The 10,953-nt window shown below is 37.8% G+C and overlaps 1 protein-coding gene across 1 annotated transcript in view; it reads right to left on the bottom strand.

The window, feature by feature from the left end:
- Positions 1-5,272: 5,272 nt before the first annotated feature.
- Positions 5,273-10,953, bottom strand: part of MOB1B (MOB kinase activator 1B) — a 239,519-nt gene continuing 233,838 nt past the window's right edge. Inside the window, exon 6 of the mRNA XM_069236867.1 lies at positions 5,273-10,351. Coding sequence (XP_069092968.1) covers positions 10,274-10,351 — 78 coding nt within the window. The 3' untranslated portion in view covers positions 5,273-10,273. The remainder of the gene's footprint in view (positions 10,352-10,953) is intronic.

Genomic DNA, 10,953 nt, shown 5'->3' with positions numbered 1-10,953 from the left:
ACAACCCTTTCCTCAACAAAACAGGATCTTTAATGCAAACTTAATCTCCTGCTCTCACTGTCACTGCATTTCTAAGCTTTCTCACTCCAGCTAACTCATCACCAACTCTCATTCTCGATATTTCATTACTATTTAACTTTTCTTTTTAGACACTTCTTGCAACATTAACATCCACATCCCGAATGTCAAACCCAACCAGGATACAAACTTCAACTCACACACCTTCCTCACATCACTTCGAAAATTAATCTGACCTGTTACCGAATACAGGGTGGTGCGATACACCCATATAGTATCCCTAATTGCCTCATCACAATTCATCCGACACTTCAACACACTTTTCAGTAGAAACTTTTTAAATCTCTCGACCTTGCCATTAAATTGTGGACATTAAAGCAGTGTGTGTGAATGTTTAATCCCATGTTTCTTGAAAAACTCCTGCATAGCATTCGAAGTGAACTGCACACCATTGTCAGACAACACTTCTGCTGGAGTACCTTCTCTATAAAAAAACTTCCTTAAAGAACTTTATTACATTCTCAGTATTCTGCTCCACCACCCCTTTCACTTCCACCCACCTTGACAAAAGGTCAATTACCAGAATTAAATCTCTCAGATGTGCAGGCAACACATAAAAAGGACCGAAGAAATCGATAGAAACTTTGTTCCACACTTTATATGGACTACAAGATATCCTAGATTCTGGGATAGAAGGAACCAAATGTTTATCACTCAAACAACATTGAGGACATTCATGAACCATGTTGTCCACCTCACTATCCATTGATGGCCACCAAAACAAAGCTCTTATTCGTTTTTTAGTCAACGTCATGCCAAGATGTCATGCATGTGCTGTTTCCACAATTCTAGTTCTATAACATCCAGGAGGAATTAATTTATCTTCTCCAACTACGATTCCACTCTCCAATGATAATTCATCAGCAATTTTACAAAAGGGTTGTATATTCCTCATTAAACTCTTCTCTCTGGGCCAACCCTTCAATACAAACTATGACTTTCTGCAAAGTTTTAACCGACTCTAAAGAATACTCCAGTCATCCAAACTTGCACACACAACCTGATCCTCAACTTTGGCAATTATACATTCCGCCATGTATTCTTCAATATCTTGGTCATGACTAGTATCTCTAGGTAATGTTGACAAGCAATCAGCTTTACAGTTCTTTCCCCCTGGTATATACACCACGTTAAAATTGAATTCCAACAGTTTTACAGCCAGTTGTGCCAACCTGGCCGTGGATTTCTTGATTTTAATCCCTTGAAGAATGTCTACCAATGGCTTATGATCTGTTTGTAAACAAAAATGTCTTCCCCAAACATAGGATCTGAATTTTTTAACACCCCAACTACAAGCTAACATCTTTTTCTCAATTACAGAGTATCTGGACTCCACTTCAGATAATCTTCTAGATGTAAATCCTATTGTTGCTTCTTTGTCACCATCATATTGAGAAAGATGTGCTCCTAAGCCGTTAGCACTGGCATCCACATTTATCATTGTTTTACAACCCTCCACATATGGTTGTAGAGCTGGAGCAGAACCAAAGTTCTTCTTAATGCAATAAAAATGTTGACATTCCTTAGACCATAAAAACGCCAAATTTTTCTTTATTACATTGTGAAACACTCAGTCATATCAGAAAAATTACAAATAAATTTAGAATAAAACTCATATTCCCAAGAACGATCTGAGTTGATCTTTGTCCTTGGGATGAGGAGCTTTCACAATACCTTAAATCAAGCCAGGTTTGAGTTTGACACCATCTGAAGACAATACATGACCTAGATACTCAATTTCATTTACTGCAAATACACACTTCTCTTTTCTCAACATAATTCAATTGTTGTTCATTACACTCAAAACAGGGCACAAAATGTTATATTCCATTACTGTATTAGCAAAAAATAAAATATCGTCCTGAAACACTACCACATTATTTATGCCTCTAAGAATCTTTGGTATAACTTTTTGAAACAGAGGCAGTGAAAGCCAAGCCAAACAGAATCCTGCAAAACTGGAAAGTACCATCAGGAGTCACAAAATCAGTTAAGTGACGTGAATCTTTATCCAGTACCACCTGATAATCTGCCTTCAAATTCAGTTTTGTAAACCACTTGGCCTGACCAACCATTGAAATGAGATCCTCAGTTCGTGGAATAGGACAATTCTCAACCCAAATGGCATCATTTACAGACCTCAAATCAATTCAAATCCAAAGCTCTCCAGACGTCTTTTTGGTCAAAACAATGGGCGACAACCAAAGAGTTGCATAAACTGGTTCAATAATCCCCAATGCATTTGAGAAAGAATGCTTGATAGATCACTCCTTATACTAAAGGAAATACTGCGCAACTTGTGTTTAACAGGTTGACAACCTTCTTTCACCTGAATAACATGCTCAAAATTTCTGATCTCGCCTACTTTATCTGCAAATACCTCTGAAAATTCAGAAATCTGTGACCTATGTCATTGACAGCACTCCTAACATTGTGGTTTTCTTCTATAGTTACAGGATGTTCCTTCCCAGGTCCTATTACTATACCCAAATCCGCCTGATGCCACCAACCAAGCACGTTGATTCCCTTCCTAGCTACGTAAACTTTTCCTTTGACACATTTGAAGGAAAACCCAATATCAGCCCAAAAATATGCCACCAAATCTATTCTACTCCCTTCAAACGCTGTGGTAATTACATCAGGAGGTAATATTACTTGATCACTCCACATCTCATTAAACTTGGTAATATCAATGATGGTGATTCTTGATCCAGATTCCTCCAATAACTCAATATCACGTTTATTAATTGTGAAACCAGCCAACAGATCACAATAACACTTGGAATTGGAATTATCCTGTGTATTAACACTATCCACCACAAGTACTAATTCTTCAATTTTGTTATCCAAACAATGCAATTCCTCCAGTGTCATGGTTTTGTACGGCACAGACAGTAGTGCTTTTAGAGAATTGTGGCTTTTGAAAAGTTCTTGCCTGTTTATCCGCCTACACACTTTGCAAAAATGACCTGTCTTGTTACATTTCCAAAATTCTTCTGACACTACAGGACAATTCTTAAAACTGGACACATGAGAAGCTGAACCACATCTAAAACAAACAAATTTGTTCATCCCTTTAGACGTCTGTACACCTTCTGACTGTGATTGAAACAGACGGTTGAACTGTTGTACCTTGCTAGGGCCTTGATTGACTACTAGTGTGGAGTATCATTATCAAACACTTTTGCATCCTCCCTAGATGATTCTATGCTCTTAGCAATATCAACTGCTTCACCTAGTGTGTGATTCTTACAAGCTAATAAACGTTGTTGAATTTTCTTAGAACTGCATTGCGCTACTAACTGATCTCTTAGTTGTGATGTAAAATTCTCAAAATCACAATAAAAAGCTAGTATTTTTAATGTGGTGACAAACCAATCAATAGATTCATAAGGCGCCTGTACACGTGTAAAAATGTGTGTCTACTTACTACAGGGTTAACTTTACCTTCAAAATGAAACCGACTGCTTAACTGCATTTTGATACTCATCTAACTATTTTCACTAGAATTAACCTCAGGTAAATGATCAAAAATGTTCTAACCTTCAACACCTAAATAATAGTATAATAGATACCTTTTTCGATCAGGTTTAAATTTACGACCATCAATTTCCCCTAAATAAGCATTAAACGATCTGATCCAAAAACGCCATTTCAATGGAGGTTCCCCAGGTTCTTGCAAAAATGGAGCTAGTGGAGTAACAGACTGCATCATAATTAAGGTGATAAGAGTGACGCGCTATGCTAAAGCGCTTCAGCACCCGTCAGAAATAACGGCTTCAAACCAAGAGCGCTAACGTTACCGGATTAAATGTTCTTACTGCGGTGGCACATAAATTAAGTAATCATACAGTTACCCTGGGTGAGTGTTCTTTTACACACTACCCAAAACGCCGAATATAGACGCCTTTCTGTCCAATAAATCAGTCTCCTGGACTCATAAAACAGTGAGGCAAATTCAGAGTCCCTAATTAGGGGTCTTTGCTGCACCTCATAGCCATTGTAGTAATAACGTCTCAGACACAGGACATGTAAACCTCTGTAGATTTAGTGTAAGTAATTCAGAATATATAAAGAGCCCAGAAGACAACACCAATAACCAACCGCTTCTCAGGCTCAGTCGCTGTCACTGTTCCAGAACACTACTAAATAATAACAGAACCTGGATGCCAACAACAATTTAAAAAATAAACGCATACATAAACCATCTATACCCCATGAGATATTCATTTTTGTTTTACTATTGAAATGCGATGCTACTGGTATTTGAATAGGGCACGATCTGCCAGTACTGTTGCCTGGGAGCACTGTATGTGGTCTGGGCGTGCCTCATTGCGAACCATTTCAAGGGTTATAGGAATTGTGACCTAGTCTCTCCGACTCAACGACAAACTCATGTAAAAAGGTCTACCGTTAGCATTACAAGTGATCCTTTTTAGGGTCGAGACTGTGTTGCATGCGCTCGCGCATGCGTATCGCAGCAAGACGCTTTTGTATTTGGAAAAGGGCTCGGAGCCCTGTCAACTTCACATCAGTGTTTTTTATTGGTTCGTGGGCTTGCCTAATAAAATCTGCTTGCTTTCATTAGTCGAAGGCAAGCATACGTCATGCCTTTTCCGGTGGCTAGCCCTCCTCGAGCGCAGCGACCAAGTACAGAGAACATGCGAGGCTCGCTGTTTTCCATCGGGCTCGTGGACTTCTTTTTCTCTAATTTACGAGCGTGATCTCGCTTGGCAGAAGTTGACATAGTTAATTTCACTTTTTCAGGTTGTGTACACAAATGCACTTTTGCCCGATAGGTGAAAAGTCAGGTTAGGAATTTACAACGCGATCAGCTCTAACATGAGCAAACGCGAGACCTGTTGCATTGTAAATGCTTGTTTGGACTGGAATTGGTGTCAGTCTGGATCAGCGGGTGTTATACGAACATGTTGCAAAGAATGACCAGTGCTGCATTCATTGCTGTTATTGTCATGAACCACTGCGGTTGCTGCAGTTGCACGATGTTACTTGGTCGACATTTGTGTCCACTATTACTTTTTAGGGGGGGAATAAAAACAATTACTAAACTGTGGTTTAGAATTACACTTTCCTGAAAGCAAATATCAGCCAAGAAAAGACTGCGATGAAACAGAGTAACGAGGTGGTCAACAAAAATTTTAAAACAAGTCTGGAAATAAACGCACAAAGCAACTGTGGTCAAACATAGCTATTTTATTTTATTTTTTTCTTATAAACAGCACTCGCTTTTCTTTTACTGAAAAACACCCCGAGATTTTAAATATTTGTTTTAATCCCATCACAGTTTATACACATTATTTACATCTCTCACGTGTTGTAGGATTTTCAGATTTACACTTTCACTTTTTTATAATCATGTTATTTCAGCTTTAAGTAAAATGTAATTCAACAATGTGTTAAAATCTGAAGCAATATTGGCACAGTTAACTTACAGAGTAGGCCACATGTTGCGTTTATCAAAAATCATACTTCTGCTATCAGAGCTTTCAGGTGGTAAAACAAGGAAGTAAATGTGAACCAGTGAAGGCTGCTATTGCGGCTAACAATTCATTCAACATCCATTTGTAACTTCACCACATAAAAACTTTACCTCAGCGATGGCATGACTTTTAAACCTCGCTGTACCTTTTGAAGGTATTTCTTCTAGTGAAATAGCAGTGCAACACAATTCAGCAAATAAATCACACTAGCATATTTAATTGCTCGCTCACAGGGATCTATGTACCAAACAAAGGAAAACAGTCTCAACTTTAGCGAAACAGTATCGTCGCTACTATACTTATCAAGCAAATAAACGTGGTATTTAGCCCAAAACATAGTAGTTAAAATATTCCTCAGTGAAAGCTTCATCACACCGGCTTTTATTTTGCTGCATTTTAGCAACAAAAGCCCACCCCTTCATTGTCAACATCATTTGCTCATTTCGCATGTACAAAAATAACAATGCCATATAGAAACTATAAAACGTTAGTCCAATGAAAAATACAGCAACCAACGCCGATTTTATTTTAAAGAACGCATTGAATTCCATTCGAAAACTGCAGAGATAGGCATGTAGAAGTGGCCCTGCCTTTGAAAATGACTTAATTTGAATTTGGTGTTTTAGGGAACATAAAAGGAAATCAGCCTGCGAAAAATGTAAAACACCACAAAAGAAGACAACAAACTAAACCCTTGAGAGGAGAATATGGAATGGCAATGTCATTTTGAGAAGCTCATTACAATCGGTAAAGTCCAGCTGAAGGAATTACCAATTTGTGCTACTACATTTGGTTACTTGTGTGAACTCGAAGAAGCAACTCAAACAGCCAAAGTCATAGGCTCGAGGGAAAGGCAAAAATGCCAGAAATAATACTTGCTTCCATATGTAATCTGCAGAGTGTGCATACTAACAAGAAGATGACGGTGGGTACAGCAAGGGCATTTAAAATAGCAAATTTAATAGAAAATAAAAAGAGAAAACCCCAGCTTAGCCGGCATAATATAACGTATTAAAATAGGTGGCAGGTAGGGAGGACTAAATGTAAAGGGGAAACATTTATGCTGATAAAATACTGCAAAATCTTATACAAATTTAAGTCTTCAATAATTTACCAATATTACAGTACACTCAAAATGCACACTGCAGAGTAAGCAGGCAAAAAGAAAATGTCTCCATAATTATAATGGATTCCTCTACATGTAAAGTACGTGTGTTTGAGATCTTAAAAGAAAAAACGCCTTTTATGTACTCAGAGTGTAGTAAAGTCAAAGGTAAGTATATTGTGTTTCCAAAGTGATCTTTGTTTCTAGGCTTAACAGAAGGACAGCGGATGGTTACTATTAAGTTAGCACTGTCATCAGTCTCCTTTCTACTTACGAAATACAAGTTGGCCTCATCCATTTATATCTAACTTAAAAGTCATCCTACAATAGAGCCCAAAGGCAGACATCCAGGTACAGCTTTGCTAAAAGGCTAACAATCCAGTGATATTAAATAATGTGAAAAGGAAACTCATCTAGTAGGGTTTGCTGCCAATCTATCTAAAACTGTTAAGATTTACATATTTCCCTTACTATGCAGCTGTATGCATTTTGTTTGTTATCTTGGCGAATATCTTTAGTATTGTGGTCCCACAAAAACTTGCAGCTGCGAATCCTGACAATGAGAACATTTAAGGGGTGGCAGACCTATGATCTATTTTCTTTCAACAAGAGCTGCATTATGTTAATTGTTGAGCAGTTATGTCTGGAATTACTACTCTGTGCATGCTTTACTCATGTTTATAAGTAGACACTGCCTATTGAATACTTAATTTTTTAATAGTTGTAGCCTAATCAACGACAAACACAGGACACCTATGGTAAATAACTGGATCTAAGCCAAAAAAGCAGCTCTCAACTCCAAAACCCAAGCCTTCCTCAGATGGTGAATAACTGTACAGTATTATGAAGATTTACTTGGTGGAAAACTACATCATGGGAACTATGGTAAGCTACAATATCAAATGACTTGCTGACAAGACCGCTGCTTTGGCAACATGAAATTGAATGGACTTATGGTGACAGCTGTGTGTCATGAGCTAGGACGTTACTAGTAACTGATCACTGGAATTGTCTATTTGACATTTGTGAACTAAATGTATACTGCTTCATCGCTCGGATATGACAGTTTCATGACAACTAAAACAGAACACTAATTACTCATCCACAGGACCTTTTCCAGCATTCACATCATAGCCCTGAGGGAGCTCTTTTGTGCCTCAAGAGAGCAACTGCATGGCTGCTGATTTAGTAAATGTTCAAGATTCTGATTAGGAATAAATAATTAACTTTTAAAGATACAAGCTTCAAGAACATCCATTTTAAAACTATTGAGCAACTGGAAATCGAAATTAGGAAAGGAACTGAACAGTACTGTTATGTTACCTTTCCTATTTATGTACTGCTTTGTTTTTCTTTTGTGGATAACCAGCCTATGGAGGTGGGCAATGTTTGTGTAATATTATTGGAAATAGTTGGATTGTGCAGTTAATTAGGCTTAGCTGCACGCTGTTTCATTACATGATAGGAACTGAACTAAAAGGTGACTAATTCCATACAAATCAAGAGACAAGTCACAAATAAGGACTAAAAAAAAGTGACATTCATTTAGTGATATTTTACTAAACAGGCCCAAATGGGGTTAATCATTTGATTGTTGTAGACCAAACAAGTTCCGAGTGTGGATTCATGTTTCTCTTTTGCAAAGTTGCTACATATTTGTATATTGCTTTCCTTGCCACTTAATACCATGGGAGACAGGATGTAGAGTACCAACTAAGAAGTAAATAAAAAAATAGTAGCTGCCGCCTTACTTATACAGAAGCATGAATCTTTCAACAGGTAATCCAAGAAGAATACCATATAAATAGGTAAACGCAGGCTTGCATTTGAAGATAACGAGTACAGTGTGGTGCAACTGACAAGATAGAAGATAATTATAACTGGAAAAAAGGTGCCTAGAGGTAGGAAATCTCTCCAAATGTAGCATACACTCTGGTGCCGACCTGAAGACTGGTTTCCAGTAATCGAACAGGTAGATACAATCGTCTAAAGAAGTATCATAACTAAAAGGAATAATTTACTGGAACCTGGCACACCCACAACAAAACATGTCTCCAAAACAAACTTGCCATTACATGGTTTTTTGACTCATCCAATTATGGTCACTGACATTTGACATCCAAAAACTTTTCTAGTTCATAGACTGCTTCAAATCATCAGTGTGAATATCTGAGCGCTCTACAAAGCTCTTTGTTCGCAACCCCACCTCCATATTTAAAATTCTGGTGATTTTATAATTCCCACAGATACTCTGAAAATTCCTTGCAGCTGTTCCCTATTTGTAAACAGGTTCCATCAGATTGTACAATAACAGCGGTAACCCCATTTGGACGTTCAGATGCGCAGGTATAACGAACAAGCAGATGTGAGCTTTAATTTCACTAACCATGAAACAAAGTGACAATGGTTTGCTAATGTTCTTATTGCTTAATAGTTTCAATTACACTATTTTGGTAACCCTACTTGGAATCTGCTTCTGCACGAGAAATGATCAATTTAAAAGTATAACAGGTTTGGATGAAACTTCAGCAATGGGAATTTTCATAGCACTCCTGGATGGAATAGCAGTACAAGACCCGACAAGCATTTCAAAATCTGAAGTCCCAGTAAACCCATAGGCTCCACTGCTTGGTTTGTCTGTGGACTAGGATACCAGATATATGGAAATATATATTTGTGTTAAAGCATTTTCTCATTTCTGTTTTAAAAGCTTGATATTAAAGAAGCTACGAAAATATGGCTTTTTATTGTGAGACATTTCAAAACAGGTATCACTAGCAGTTGACAGAGTTTTGGCAGGTGCCCTAATCAATAATACCTGTGCTTTGCAGAAGTAGGCCTGGTAAGGCACTTTGACAACTGAGGTCTTTGAAAGACATTATGGATACTACAGGTAGCCCAGCACAGGATCCACTCACCAGCATTGCCAAATACCACATTCAATTTGTCTACACAAGGGTTAAAGTGCCTTTAGGAAACTAACCATTGGATTTGTATGTTTGTGGCCTTCTCTATTCCTTCCAGGTGGCACAGTTTGGTAGACAAGCTCATAAAAAGTAAAATAAGCTATTATATAGTAAAAACATTTCATACAACTTAAGCCATGCACGCACTCATGGCATCATGAATCAATGTGCACGTTCTGCTTCTGACACCCTAAGGCAATGTTTACTTTGTTTCACTCAAGCCTACAACAGTCTCTATGTCTTGAATGTAAAACACTTTAAAATGTTTATGCGTCAATTCAAGGTGCAGTGACGTACAGGTGTAGAGAAGAAAACATTATGCAAATAAGGCCTTATGCGTGATACAGCAGACGCTCAAAACTTAAAGATACAGTACAGTTTTCTCAAAGTGGTTGTATTAAAACTATGGACCGAGGCTTTGAAGCATCTCAACACTTTGTAAAAAAAAAAAAAAAAAAATAATCCATACGCAAGCAAATATTTTACCGTGCGTCACAAAGTAAAAATAACATTTTTTCCCCTAGTATAAGCAAAGACATTAGATCTTGGCTGCCTGAAACAAATGAACATTGCAAGGAAAAATTGCTTCAAAGAAAAGCCAATTTGCACATGTTGAATGTTGTTTATCTGTCTTTAGAAGTCAGCTTGTCAATCAATTCTTGCAGTGGCGCAAGCTCTCTCCGATCGATAAGATTGAATTCCTGGAGAAAAAAAAAAAAAAACTTTTAGTTCCATGCACAACTGCCTACTAAGCCATTAACCAGTACTATTTTGCCAACTATTGCTAAACGGACATTCATCTCATTAAGTTTAGTCTGAGCAAACACTATGGATATTGAGGAACGATTAAGTGAAACAAAAAACACTAAAGAAGAATTCTTAATTGGGTGCACAAACATAAAACCCTTCGCATTGCTACCTGATCAAAGCCCCCAAGTACTACTGTTCGACTGCGAACCGTGACATGTTTGTTAAGCAGAAATGAGGGCATCAACTAAATTAAACATTTACATTCACGCCCTAATGTGCGAGACTTGCATTAATGTTTTGGGTTTTCTAGGACCAACATGTTACCTAGCAGCAATTTCTAGCGATATTAGAAATACAATGATTGCCCTGATGGAGATAGGGATGTAATGGTTACTGACGCATCAAAAAGTAGGGGTTAAAGTTACTGTTGGGTGAAAGTCGATTATCAACCATGTACAGTTTAAGTTTGGCTGGGGGCTGGTCGCTCTGCAGCTTGACTAAGTACTTGCAGATATGAAAGTCTATTAATTGCTGGACGCCAAAGGCAGCCATC

This window comes from Pleurodeles waltl, chromosome 1_2 (genome assembly GCF_031143425.1).
Source record: "Pleurodeles waltl isolate 20211129_DDA chromosome 1_2, aPleWal1.hap1.20221129, whole genome shotgun sequence".
In the NCBI taxonomy this organism is placed as follows: Eukaryota; Metazoa; Chordata; class Amphibia; order Caudata; family Salamandridae; genus Pleurodeles; species Pleurodeles waltl.
Note: the sequence above shows the minus strand (reverse complement) of the source record. Positions and strands in the feature narration are given on the sequence as shown.